This window comes from Natator depressus, chromosome 14 (assembly GCF_965152275.1).
Source record: "Natator depressus isolate rNatDep1 chromosome 14, rNatDep2.hap1, whole genome shotgun sequence".
Classification (NCBI taxonomy): Eukaryota; Metazoa; Chordata; order Testudines; family Cheloniidae; genus Natator; species Natator depressus.
Window position 1 is genome coordinate 41986202 of NC_134247.1, and position 14015 is coordinate 42000216.

Genomic DNA, 14015 nt, shown 5'->3' on the forward strand with positions numbered 1-14015 from the left:
GCCAAACCAGACAGTCTCTATGTCACAGAATAAATGGACACAAATCTGACATCAGGAATGGTAACATACAAAAGCCAGTAGCAGGACATTTCACTCTCCCAGGACATTCAGTAACAGATGTAAAAGTAGCCATCCTTCAACCAAAAAACTTCAAACACAGACTTCAGAGAGAAACTGCAGAGCTACAATTCATTTGCAAACTTAACACCATCAATTTGGGCCTGAATAGGGACTGGGAGTGGCGGGCTCACTACAAAAGCAATTTTCCCTCTCTTGGTATTGACCCTTCCTCATCAGTCATTGAGAGTGGACCACGTCCATCCTCTGTGGAGTCTCCCATTTTTAAATGAGGTATGATCTCTGTCTGAAACTTTTCCCACAGTCTAAGCACTTGTGGGGGTCTCTCTCTTGTGTAGATTCTTCCATGTTGAATGAGATCTGATCTCCATGTGAAACTTTTCACACAGTCCAAGCACTTATAGAGTCACTCTCCTGTGTGGATTCTCTGATGTTCAACCAGCGCTGATCTCCGAGTGAAACTTTTCCCACAGTCAAAGCACTTGTGAGGTCTCTCTTCTGTGTGGACTGCCCGATGTTTTACAAGGTATGACCTCTGCTTGAAACTTCTCCCACAATCGAAGCACTTGTAGGGTCTCTCTTCTGTGTGGATTGCCTGATGACGAACAAGGTGTGACTTTGTTATGAAACTTTTCCCACAATCCAAGCATTTGTGGGGTCTCTCTCCTGTGTGGATTGCCTGATGTTGAACAAGGTGTGACTTTGTTATGAAACTTTTCCCACAATCCAAGCATTTGTGGGGTCTCTCTCGTGTGTGGAATGCCTGATGTTCAACAAGGTGTGACCTCTGCATGAAACTTTTCCCACAGTCAAAGCACTTGTGGGGTCTCTCTCCTTTGTGGGTTGCCTGATGTTTAAGAAGGTGTGAACTCTGCTTGAAACTTTTCCCACAGTCAAAGCACTTGTGGGGTCTCTCTTCTGTGTGGACTACCCGATGTTTTACAAGGTATGACCTCTGTTTGAAACTTTTCCCACAGTCAAAGCACTTGTGGGGTCTCTCTTCTGTGTGGACTGCCCGATGTTTCACAAGGTCTGACCTCTGCTTGAAACTTTTCCCACAGTCAAAGCACTTGTGGGGTCTCTCTTCTGTGTGGACTGCCTGATGACGAACAAGGCGTGACCTTCGTATGAAACTTTTCCCACAGTCCAAGCACTTGTGCGGTCTCTCTCCTCTGTGGATTGCCTGATGACGAAAAAGGACTGATTTCCGCTTGAAACTTTTCCCACAGTCAAAGCACTTGTCGGGTCCTGCTCCTGTGTGGTTTGCCTGATGAACAACAAGGTCTGACCTCCATCTGAAACTTTTCCTACAGTCCAAACATTTATGGGGTCTCTCTCCTGTGTGCCTTTTCTCATGTGAATTTAGTGCTGACTTTGAACTGAAACATTTCCCGCGTTCAACGCATTGAATGGGCTTGTCTACAGTGTGGCTTCTCCCATGGTTATCAAGATCTGTGCGCTTATTGACGCTTTCCCCACTGTCCAAGCATTGCAATGGTTTCTCTCCCGTATGGACTGTCTGATGTGTAACAAGTTGTGATCTCACAATGAATCCTTTCCCACACTCAAGGCAGTGCCAGGGTGTCTCTTCCTTGGGATTTGTCTGCTGCTCTCTGGGATTCTCGTCTCCTCCCCCACCATTAATAGATTCATCCACTTTCTTCCTGGGTTGGTTTATCAGAAGCCTCTCTGACCTGTGCCAATTTCCCCAGGCTTCTCCCTGATTCCAGCAATGGGAAAAATTCCCTTCAGCTCTTTCCAAAAGGGTCCCCTGTGGTTCCACTTCCCCAGGAGCTGCCTCATGATGATTCCCCTCCTTCTTCTCACTCCCTCGCTCAGCACCTGCTGGGAAAAACACAATCCAGAGAGGAGTCATTGTGCTGGGGAGAAAGAGGAATAGCACTGAGGGAAAAGCCAACACAAAGACTGAGCAATTGGATTCTGCCTCCACATCCCACCCTAACATTTACAAGGAAGGAGAGACGGGAAGGGTGGAATGGCGTGAGCAATATCTGCTGACCATAGCCCTGCTCTCGGTGAGATGAAGAAGAACTGAGGGCGTTACTCACATCACATTTTGGGATTCTCAACTTTTTCCTTCATTCCCTAGATGGTTTCTCTGTCAGGCCTCACCTGTGCTGGTAAATCTCACAAGCCTTCTGTCCTTGAAATCCTGGAGATCGGACACCCACAGCTCTTCCCCTCGTTCCAGCCGGGCGATAAGCTCAGGTTTGGGAATGGGAAATCCTGTGCAGAAGGTGAAATGAGTCCGGATCAGGGTGCATGGAGCATTGGTGGAGGATCTGTCACAAAGGACATTCCGTGAGTGGAACCTGTCCCTGTACTCTGCTGGAGGAACGTGGAATCCAAGAGGATGGGAACAGGGTCACTGAGCCCCCTTGTGCAGAGGATATTGTCTGGGGAGGTGACTTGAATTATTACTACACCCTCACTAGGCGTTCCCAGGATCTGTGCGCTCTGGGGACCTTGCTGACTCACACACAGACCCTGCACTTAAGACCCTGCCTCTTTCTAAACCTGCAGAGCCCAGAGCTCTCCCCATGGCTGGAGCTATTCCCAAGGAGGGAGATGAACAGAGATTGTATGTGCAGCCAAGAAACAACACAGACAAGACAATGCAGATTTATGCCCCTTTGAAAGCTGGAGGGGTGGGGATGGCTTAGCTTGTCCATTGGGTTTTGACTCCCATGTCCCAGTGGAGAGGGCACCGAAATGCATGTATTTCTCACATGGCAGCTGTGCATTATGGAACCCATTCACCTCTGCTCTAAGTGACCAGGGAAGAACCTGACCACATTAAGACACGCAGACCCCACAGCTTCTAATAAGTGAGGGGACGGGAATCCCTTACCCAGCGAGGTCACCGTCTCGTAGTTCTCCTGCATGACGTCCCTGTAGAGGGCTCTCTGAGCGGGGTCCAGCAGAGCCCCCTGACCCTGGGTGAAATAAATAGCCACCTCCTCGAAGGTCACCGGCATCTGAAACACCAAGAGTCCCCCACTCAGCACCTGCTGCCCCAGCCACAATCCCACTACTCATGGGAAAGGGAAAAAAAACGTGAAGCTGTGGGAGGCCAGAGTAGCAGAATCCCACCCCCACCCTGCTCAGAGCAGCCAGGAGGCTTCAGGGGGTGGAGAAGGTGAGAGCTCCCTCTCCGCCCCAGCACACGGAGCACGCCAGAATCTTCTCATTTCCCACATGCCTGCCAGCCACAGACTGGTACAGGAAGCAGAGCTCTGAGCTGGGGACAGGGACAGGAATCCCGACAGCTTCCCTTCGTATTTCACAGCAGCTCCGGGGAAGTGGGGTCAGGCTCCAGCACTGGGAGCCTGAAAAACGTTCCCAGCCCTGCCAAGGTGGTTATATCCTGCCTGAGAAATGGGGGAATGTCCCCTCCCCCTTTCCCTGCCACAATGGGCCTACTTAGTAAATCAGTAGGTTTATCAAACCCTGACTCCTCCCTCCCCCGCCCACGAGCTCCCTGAGAATCTCCTACCTGAGCTGGCTTCATCACAGCCATTTCCCTTCTCTGTCCTGGAAAACTGGCTGATCTTTAGTGAAACGTGGACCTGATTCCTCAGCCTGTCGGGGCGAGAGGGAGGTTACAGAAGGGGCTTCTGTCCATGTCACACCCCGATTCCCCCCAGACTCTTCAGACCCTCCCAGTAACAGCATCTCTGAGCCAAATGCAAAAAAAGGGGAAGAACCAAAAGGGGCACTTTGGGAGATTTCCCCCCATTGCAGTGTAAACCCCTCTCCCTTACCAATAGCTGGAGGCCTCTGGTGGCATCAGCTGAAGATTGAGCTGCCCTGGACTCCCCCGGCAGCCCCCAGGGACAGGCAGAGAGAGGCTGATCCCATTGGCCCATCCGCGCACCCCCCTCCCTGAGCCAGCAGTGACTCTGGTCTGACTCTGGTGTGGCTGAGATCTGAACCCTACAGGAAAATCAGACCAGGGCCCTGGGCAGCCCCCAACACTCAGGGCACACAGACCGCACCACTACAGGGGTGTCTGACAATAACACACTCAGAGCCAGGTCTGCGGGGGGGGGGGGGGGGGGCTGGGTTTTTTCCGTGTAGCTTCTGCACCCTGAGGGGTTAGTCCCCTGATCACTCCGAAACCTGAGAAAAGCTTCTCTCCGCCCCTCCCACCTCGTGTCCCGTGGGGCGGAGAAGCTGCCTCGGCATCTCCCCCCGCCCGCCTCCCCACACCCCCCCTTTCCCTCGCTGTGCCCCCCACTCACGTCTTCCCCCATTCCCGACCTCGCTCCCCTCAGCCCCACAGTCCCGCGATCCCCCTCCATTGCCCCATCTTCCCTCCAGTGCACCCCTGCCCCCATCCCAGCCTGCCCCCGGCATCCCCTGCACCCGCCTCCGGCCCCTCTTTATCCTCCTCCCCCTGCAGCCCAGATGTGACGGGGGGGGGGCCCGCTCCAAGGGGGGGATGGGAGGGTCTCTCTTACCTTCCCTCCGATCGGGGCGCCCCGGGGCAGGGGCCGGGCCGGGAAGGGGCCCTGGCCGGGCTGGGGGCTCTGCCCTGGGAGAGGCTCCCGGGGAGCAGCGGGCAGGGCCCGGCTGGAGGTTCCCCTCTCCCGGCTGCAGCCCGGGCTCCGGGCTCCCAGCACCAGCCGCCGGGGCTCGGGGATCTCGCCGGGAGCCTGGGAGCCAGAGTCCCCGCAGCGGCTGCGAGTCACTTCCTGGGCCGGGCCTGAGCCCCGCGATCGCTCCCCCCAGAGCCGCCCCGCAGCCGCTCCTGGGTCCTAGCGGTCAACCCACCGCTCTCCAGCCCCCTGCCCAGCCGCTGCCCCTGGGGGCCCAACCGCCCCTGGGCTCGCGGAGCTTCTCCCAGCAATAAGGGGTCATCCCGCCTAGAAACTTCTCCTGTCAGCATCCAGTCTCGCTTGCAGCCTCCCTGCAGGACTAACCGGGTACGGGCCGCTGGCTGATCAGCCCGTCTGCGGCAAACTTCTCTCCATGTCGGGCTGGCAGAGGCCTTGCTCTCACCTGCCTCTCTGGTCACAGGCTACTGGCCAAAACCTCTGGTTGTTTGAGCTGACTGGGCCAGATTTGCAGGGGGGAGAGAGAAGGCAAAAGGAGAGAGAGCAGAAGTGGGGGGTGGCATAATTGTTTAGAGCACTGGCAGAGGTGAAAGTAAGCCGGTCTGATCCAGTCTGGCGTACCCGGCAAGAGCCGGGACACGCTGACTGCACCGGCAGGGGGCAGCTTCCCCAGGCTGGTGATGTGAAGGGCTCCGGCCCCCGCTACCGCAGCGGAGCCCTGGGCCCTTTAAATCGCCGCTGGAGCCCCGGGGGTCCCGGCTGCCGCTGCAGCTACTGCTCCTGCCCTGATTTCAAGGGCCCGAAGCTCCCAGCAGCTGCTCACATACCAGGGGGAGTTCAGGATTTAGCCAAAATCAAAGTCAGTGGAATTGAGGATGTCAGCTGGCTCCCCTTCTCTGGTTTCCCCTGCTTAGCTTGTCTTTCAAGATCAGGATGATGAAAGCCCAACAGTACCATGCTGGGGCCCAGGAGACAGCGGGTGTGAGACATACCCCAGGGTACAATCTGGACCGTTGAACTGCTTAATTCTCCATCCCAGGGCATGTTTTACACTGCTTCCCAGGGTGGATAAAAATCAATGAGTTAAACAAAAATCAGTGTTTTTATTTAAATTGGATTTTTTTTTTGATAAAATGCGTTTTGAGGAAAAAACTTATCTAAAGATCCTTTTAATTCAGATACATTATAGCTCAAAGACATCTCATCATGAAATAGGGATTGTAAATTCTAATTCTATAGTATGAGACAATATATTCACGTAATATTTAAGAAAAGTTTTCTACATGAGTTCCAATAGTTGATGGATTAGGGACCCAATTTTATGGGGTTCCACAGGCTTCTGTATAGATTATTTAGGCTAATCTTTCCATCTACCCCATGGGACTCAGTGCTCAGTCTAGAAGATCCCATCAGAGATGCTTAGTTTCCCAGTTCTCAAACTGTGGCTTTGTGTCTCCAGAAGTAACATGCTTGTGAACAGCCAAAATGTTTTAAAATAAATTAATATACAGAGGTGAGAAATAACAGACCTCACCTCTATTGTCCCTCTGCAAATTTGTGTACACAGAGTCAATCCCTTACTTCTCTCCAAAAGTGCAAAGTTTCAAAAAGTTGAATGAATAGAAGACGGTTGGAGGCGGAATAGATCTGGACAAGGAGAAGAAGTCTGGAGATAAATGTGAGAAACGATGGACATATGCTTTTCTGTTAATATATTATATCTTTGCTGTTAAATAAAAAAATCCAATTAACTTACCGTAGTTGTTTTAGTGAAATAAAACAATTTAAACGTCTGTCTGGTGATGTTCTCCTCCACAGGGTGGCATGAATGAAATAACCAAACAATGAAATAACCAAATGCAAATAAATGAAATGAAATAACCAAACAATCATTCACTGTCTGATATAGCTGTCAAACTAATCTGAAGTTTCCAAAATAAATCACTGTTTTAAAATGTATAGTGTGTACCGTCTAAAAATGCAACCTACATCTATCTCTGAGTTGTGTAGAATATCTATTAAGATTATAAAACCCAAGAATGCACTTTTCTGTAGAATACCATGATTAAATCGAGTCTTCCGGACTAGTGATTTAAATCATGATTTAAATCAAATCCACCCCGCTGCATCGTTGTGTAAACAACAAACCCCTCCGCGCTCTGCTCACACACAGCCACTAGCATTCAAACTCACTCCTGGCTGCACTGTACTGAGTGTGACTAGCCAGACACTCATGAAGATACTAAATGACTCAGCAACATCAGCCACTTTTCTACTCCCAGCCTTGCACCCCGGGAATCTGCATCTTGGACTGCACAGTCTGTTCACTGTGCTGGACAAACTCAATAATTAGTGGGTCATCCCCCCACACAAAGGGGTCGGATTAGGTCATAGCCTTGTTCTCTCAAGTCAAATCCACCAAACACTTCAAGGAAAACACACAGGTCCAGACAAAACACTAAAATCAGTTTATTAACTGGAACAAGGAGGTTTTCAGGGATCACAAGGGAGAAAGATGTGAAAGGTCAGAACTAGTTAAATCTATACAATTAAAACATGCATTTTAAATCCTAAATTTTACCAATCTAAGGAAAATGCGAAGCAAGCAGGTTTTCGCACCCGCCCGCTATTGCAAGCGGTTCACAGTTCTTCGTACCCAGGACGGATTTCCTTCCCGCCTTGGTGCGTCCTCCCCAGTCCAAGGCCTCTGTGGCCTTTCAAGGCATATCCTTGACTTCTGTAAAGATGGGAGAAGAGTGGTAAAAATGGAGGCAATTCTCCCTTCTGCTTTTATACCATTCTCCTCTTTGAGGTTCAAGCTCCAGCCAGGGGGCAGGCAACAATCAGTCTGTGGCCAAAGTGAGCGTCCAGCCGTCCTTCTGGTGAATTGTAACTCTCTTGTTCACAGCTCCACAGCTGGTGAATAGCCAGCTAAGCAATTAATGGCCACTTAGCACCTAGCTGGTCTGCAGGTACCATTGTCTCTAAAGAGCTAGTCTGTGGGCGTTTTCCAGCTTTCCAGCATGTAACAAACATACAGCAAACTCTCAGAGCTCCATGGAGAGCGCTGACAGACACATTTTAACAGGACAATAATATTCAGCAGATGATAACTTTTCCTAGGATACTTCACAAGACATACTTTGGAGAAGATTTATCCTTCTGTAAACGTGGTGACCATAAGAGTGTAGACCAGTGGTTCTCAAAAGTGTTTCATTGGCCCCCCCTTCTTTGTGTGTGTGGTCATTTACGCCCCCGCCCTCACAAGCACATATATGGCCACCCAGCTCTAAAGGCAGAGTAGTTGCTGGCGATGCGCCCAGCTCTGAAGGCCTCCAGTAGCAGCACAGAAGTAAGGGTGACCAAGTGAAAAGTGATATTCCTCAATATCACTGTTCACAGCAGACTTATCACCCCATTGCCACCCTGACTTCTGCCCTGCTGCTCCACCTGGGTTTTGAGAGCCTGAGCATTTATCCCCACCTCCCAGATACGCCAGTTCCTTCTTCAAGAGTCCAGCCAGAGGTCATGCCTCCCTTGACATATTCCTGTGCCTCCATTGGGAGGACGTGCCCCACAGTTTGAGAATTACTCGTGTAGACAGTCACCGTTGGGATCGGAACCCAAGATGGTAACACCTGCTCATTTCTGTCTGCGGGATCCCCAGAAAAAATGTCCGAGCAGGAGAGAGGAATAGATCTCACTGATATTAACCTCGCAAAACACATTTCGGTGATTTCAGCTATAAACATTCACTCCATCCTTCAGCCCCTAACCTCAGTGATTTCAAGGAGAGTGAGCTGGAATTGGGCAGGTGACATGGGTGATGGGTATAATCTCTGAATTAGCAGAATACAGGAACCCTTTGCATAAATTGTTAAGCTCTAAAAAGATATAGCTAAACATAGACCAAGACAGTTACGCCTCTTCCAAGTCTTTAACATGTTTACATTTCAAACTCTAGCTTCATGAAGGTGGAAACACTTTTAAAATCTCTCTCTAAAAGTTGAATCTGAGTCAATTACATACAAGTTGCTTAACCCTTTCTTGCCATGCATCACAGAAGTTTACATCTTGTGTGGATTCTTCCATGTTTAACGAGGTCTGACGTCCGTATGAAACTTTTCCCACAGTCCAAGCACTTGTGGGGTCTCTCTCCTGTATGGATTTTCTGATGATAACCAAGGGCTGATCTCCAAGTGAAACTTTTCCCACAGTCCAAGCACTTGTGGGGTCTTTCTCCTGTGTGGATTGCCTGATGTTGAACAAGGTGTGACCTCTGTATGAAACTTTTCCCACAGTCCAAGCATTTATGGGGTCTCTTTCCTGTGTGGATTGCCTGATGATTAACAAGGTCTGACCTCCATGTGAAACTTTTCCCACAGTCCAAGCACTTGTGGGGTCTCTCTCCTGTGTGGATTGCCTGATGACTAACAAGGTCTGACTTCCGCTTGAAACTTTTCCCACAGTTCAAGCACTTATGGGATCTTTCTCCTTTGTGAATTGTTTTATGTTTAACAAGGTTTGACCTCTGTATGAAACTTTTCCCACAGTCCAAGCACTTGTGGGGTCTCTCTCCTGTGTGGATTGCCTGATGATTAAGAAGGTGTGACCTCTCTATGAAACTTTTTCCACAGTGCAAGCACTTGTGGGGTCTTGCTCCTGTGTGGATTCCCTGATGTTTAACAAGATGTGACCTCTGAATGAAACTTTTCCCACAATCCAAGCATTTATGGGGTCTCTCTCCTGTGTGGATTGCCTGATGAATAACAAGGTCTGACCTCCATGTGAAACTTTTCCCACAGTCCAAGCACTTATGGGGTCTCTCTCCTGTGTGGATTGCCTGATGATTAACAAGGTCTGACTTCCTCTTGAAACTTTTCCCACAGTCCAAGCACTTATGGGGTCTCTCTCCTGTGTGGATTCTCTGATGATTAAAAAGGCCTGCTCTCCATGTGAAACTTTTCCCACACTCCAAGCACTTATGGGGTCTCTTTCCAGTGTGGATTGCCTGATGATTAACAAGGTCTGACTTCCGCTTGAAACTTTTCCCACAGTCCAAACATTTGTGGGGTCTCTCTCCTGTGTGGATTGCCTGATGTTTAACAAGGGTTGACCGCTGTATGAAATTTTTCCCACAGTCCAAACACTTGTGGGGTCTCTCCCCTGTGTGGATTGCCTGATGTTGAACAAGGTTTGACCTTCGTACGAAACTTTTCCCACAGTCAAAGCACTTGTGGGGTCTCTCTCCTGTGTGGATTGCCTGATGATTAGCAAGATATGACTTGCATATGAAACTTTTCCCACAGTCGAAGCACTTATGGGGTCTCTCTCCTGTGTGGATTGCCTGATGATTAACAAGCGCTGACCTCCATGTGAAAGTTTTTCCACAGTCCAAACATTTATGGGGTCTCTCTCTTGTGTGGCTTTTCTCATGTGAATTTAGTGCTGACTTTGAACTGAAACATTTCCCGCATTCAACGCATTGAAGGGGCTTGTCTACAGTGTGGCTTCTCCCATGGTTACTAAGATCTTTGCGCTTATTGACGCTTTCCCCACTGTCCAAGCATTGAAATGGTTTCTCTCCCATATGGACTGTCTGATGTGTAACAAGTTGTGATCTCACAATGAATCCTTTCCCACACTCAAGGCAGTGCCAGGGTGTCTCTTCCTTGGGATTTGTCTGCTGCTCTCTGGGATTCTCGTCTCCTCCCCCACCATTAATAGATTCATCCACTTTCTTCCTGGGTTGGTTTATCAGAAGCCTCTCTGACCTGTGCCAATTTCCCCAGGCTTCTCCTTGATTCCAGCAATGGGAAAAATTCCCTTCAGCTCTTTCCAAAAAGGTGCCCTGTGGTTCCACTTCCCCAGGAACTTCCTCATGATGATTCCCCTCCTTGTTCTCACTCCCTCGCTCAGCACCTGCTGGGAAAGACACAATCCAGAGAGGAATCATTGTGCTGGGGAGAAAGAGGAATAGCACTGAGGGAAAAGCCAACACAAAGACTGAGCAATTGGATTCTGCCTCCACATCCCACCCTAACATTTACAAGGAAAGAGAGACAGGAAGGGTGGAATGGCGTGAGCAATATCTGCTGACCATAGCCCTGCTCTCGGTGAGATGAAGAAGAACTGAGGGCGTTACTCACATCATATGTTGGGATTCTCAACTTTTTCCTTCATTCCCTAGATGGTTTCTCTGTCAGGCCTCACCTGTGCTGGTAAATCTCACAAGCCTTCTGTCCTTGAAATCCTGGAGATCGGACACCCACAGCTCTTCCCCTCGTTCCAGCCGGGCGATAAGCTCAGGTTTGGGAATGGGAAATCCTGTGCAGAAGGTGAAATGAGTCCGGATCAGGGTGCATGGAGCATTGGTGGAGGATCTGTCACAAAGGACATTCCGTGAGTGGAACCTGTCCCTGTACTCTGCTGGAGGAACGTGGAATCCAAGAGGATGGGAACAGGGTCACTGAGCCCCCTTGTGCAGAGGATATTGTCTGGGGAGGTGACTTGAATTATTACTACACCCTCACTAGGCGTTCCCAGGATCTGTGCGCTCTGGGGACCTTGCTGACTCACACACAGACCCTGCACTTAAGACCCTGCCTCTTTCTAAACCTGCAGAGCCCAGAGCTCTCCCCATGGCTGGAGCTATTCCCAAGGAGGGAGATGAACAGAGATTGTATGTGCAGCCAAGAAACAACACAGACAAGATAATGCGGATTTATGCTCCTTTGAAAGATGGAGGGGTGGGGATGGTTTCGCTTGTCCGTTGGGTTTTGACTCCCATGTCCCAGTGGAGAGGGCACCGAAATGCATGTAATTCTCACATGGCAGCTGTGCATTATGGAACCCATTCGCCTCTGATCTAACTGACCAGGGAAGAACCTGACCACATTAAGACACGCAGACCCCACAGCTTCTAATAAGTGAGGGGACGGGAATCCCTTACCCAGCGAGGTCACCGTCTCGTAGTTCTCCTGCATGACGTCCCTGTAGAGGGCTCTCTGAGCGGGGTCCAGCAGAGCCCCCTGCCCCTGGGTGAAATAAATAGCCACCTCCTCGAAGGTCACCGGCATCTGAAACACCAAGAGTCCCCCACTCAGCACCTGCTGCCCCAGCCACAATCCCACTACTCATGGGAAAGGAAAAAAAAACGTGAAGCTGTGGGAGGGATAGAGTAGCTGAATCCCACCCCCACCCTGCTCAGAGCAGCCAGGAGGCTTCAGGGGGTGGAGAAGGGGAGAGCTCCCTGTCCGCCCCAGCACACGGAGCACGCCAGGATCTTCTCATTTGCAACACGCCTGCCAGCCACAGACTGGTACAGGAAGCAGAGCTCTGAGCCGGGGACAGGGACAGGAATCCCGACAGCTTCCCTTCGTATTTCACAGCAGCCCCGGGGAAGTGGGGTCAGGCTCCAGCACTGGGAGCCTGGAAAAGGTTCCCAGCCCTGCCAAGGTGGTTATATCCTGCCTGAGAAATGGGGGAACGACCCCTTCCTCTTTCCCTGCCACAATGGGCCTATTTAGTAAATCAGTAGGTTTATCAAACCCTGACTCCTCCCTCCCCCGCCCAGCAGCTCCCTGAAAATCCCCTACCTGAGCTGGCTCCATCATAGCCATTTCCCTTCTCTGTTCCCTGGAAGACTGGCCAATCTTTAGTGAAACGTGTATCTGATTCCTCAGCCTGTCGGGGCGAGAGGGAGGTTACAAAAGGGGGTTCTGTCCATGTCACACCCCGATTCCCCCCAGACTCTTCAGACCCTCCCAGTAACAGCATCTCTGAGCCAAATGCTAAAAAAAGGGACGAATCAAAAGGGCCACTTTGGGAGATTTCCCCCCATTGCAGTGTAAATCCCTCTCCCTTAGCAATAGCTGGAGCCCTCTGGTGGCATCACCTGAAGGTTGAGCTGCCCTGGACTCCCCAGGCAGCCCCCAGGGACAGCCAGGAAGAGGCTGATCCCATTGGCCCATCCGCGCACCCCCTTCCCTGAGCCAGCAGTGACTCCGGTCTGACTCTGGTGTGGCTGAGATCTGAACCCTGGAGGGAAATCAGACCAGGGCCCTGGGCAGCCCCCACCACTCAGGGCACACAGACCCCACCACCATAGGGGTGTCTGACAATAACAGACTGAGAGCCGGGTGGGTGTGTGTGGGGGCGGGGTAGGGGGGCTGGGTTTTTTCCTTGTAGCTTCTGCGCCCTGAGGGTTTAGTCCCCTGATCTCTCCCAAAGCTGGTTTGACCAGTTCCAGGAGAAGAGCTTCTCTCCGCCCCTCCCACCTCGTGTCTCACGGGGCAGAGAGGGTGCCTTGGCATCTCCCCCCCGCCCTCCGCTAGCCTCCCCACATCCCCCCTTTCCCTCGCAGTGCCCCCCACTCACATCTTCCCCAATTCCAGCCATCAGCCCCACAATCTCCCTGCATCGCCCCATCTTCCCTTCAGTGCATCCCTGCCCCCATCCCAGCCTGCCCCCGGCATCCCCAGCACCCGCCTCCGGCCCCCACCCCCCTGCACCTCTTTATTCTCCTCCCCCTGCAGCCCAGATGTGACGGGGGGGGGGCCCGCTCCAAGGGGGGGATGGGAGGGTCTCTCACCTTCCCTCCGAGCGGGGCCCCCCCGGGGCAGGGGCCGGGCCGGGAAGGGGCCCTGGCCGGGCTGGGGGCTCTGCCCTGGGAGAGGCTCCCGGGGAGCAGCGGGAAGGGCCCGTCTGGAGCTTCCCCTCTCCCGCCTGCAGCCCGGGCTCCGGGCTCCCAGCACCAGCCGCCGGGGCTCGGGGATCTCGCCGGGAGCCTGGGAGCCGGAGTCCCCGCAGCGGCCGCGAGTCACTTCCTGCTGCCGGGGGAATGAGGGACTTCAGCGATCGCTCCCACCCAGCTCCTCCTGGGTCCTAGCGATAAACCCAATACCTGCGCTTGGCCTCTCTCTGTCTGGCATCTGTTCGACTCACAGGCTCTAAGGTCAGACGGGGACCATCATGAGCATCTAGCTCAGGGGTTCTCACCACCAAATTTGGTGGCCTCACAGTGTGGCCAGCAACTCTCGCTGGTGCCCGCTCTGACACTTCCTCCTATAATCCTAATTAACTTTACCAGAAACCAATAAATAGGCACAGAGGTAAGGGGGGCGGGGGGAACACTCCTGGTATTGTGGGGAACTTTATTGTCTTATACACCTCCCCAATGGAATCAAATAGCAGAAGGATCTGAGTCCTGGCTCCCACTCCCTTTACCCGAGGCCTGCCTGACCTCAAGGACTCCCCTTCCACGCTAGTCCCTGAAACGCCAACAAGGCTGGGCCCAGGATTCCTGAGGGACCTTCACCCCCAATCTTGTTGCGATCACTCAGACCAGAGGCTAGG

The 14015-nt window shown here is 51.8% G+C and overlaps 1 protein-coding gene across 1 annotated transcript in view; it reads right to left on the reverse strand.

Moving 5' to 3' along the window:
- The window catches only part of LOC141998947 (uncharacterized), a 35102-nt gene extending 21835 nt beyond the window's left edge, over positions 1-13267 (reverse strand). The window contains 9 exon segments of the mRNA XM_074971943.1: positions 313-399; positions 401-1684; positions 3298-3333; positions 3928-3950; positions 8730-10583; positions 10872-10985; positions 11611-11737; positions 12257-12344; positions 13252-13267. Of these exon segments, the coding sequence (XP_074828044.1) occupies positions 313-399; positions 401-1684; positions 3298-3333; positions 3928-3950; positions 8730-10583; positions 10872-10985; positions 11611-11737; positions 12257-12280 (3549 nt within the window). The 5' untranslated portion in view covers positions 12281-12344; positions 13252-13267.
- Between the last annotated feature and the right edge of the window lie 748 nt (positions 13268-14015).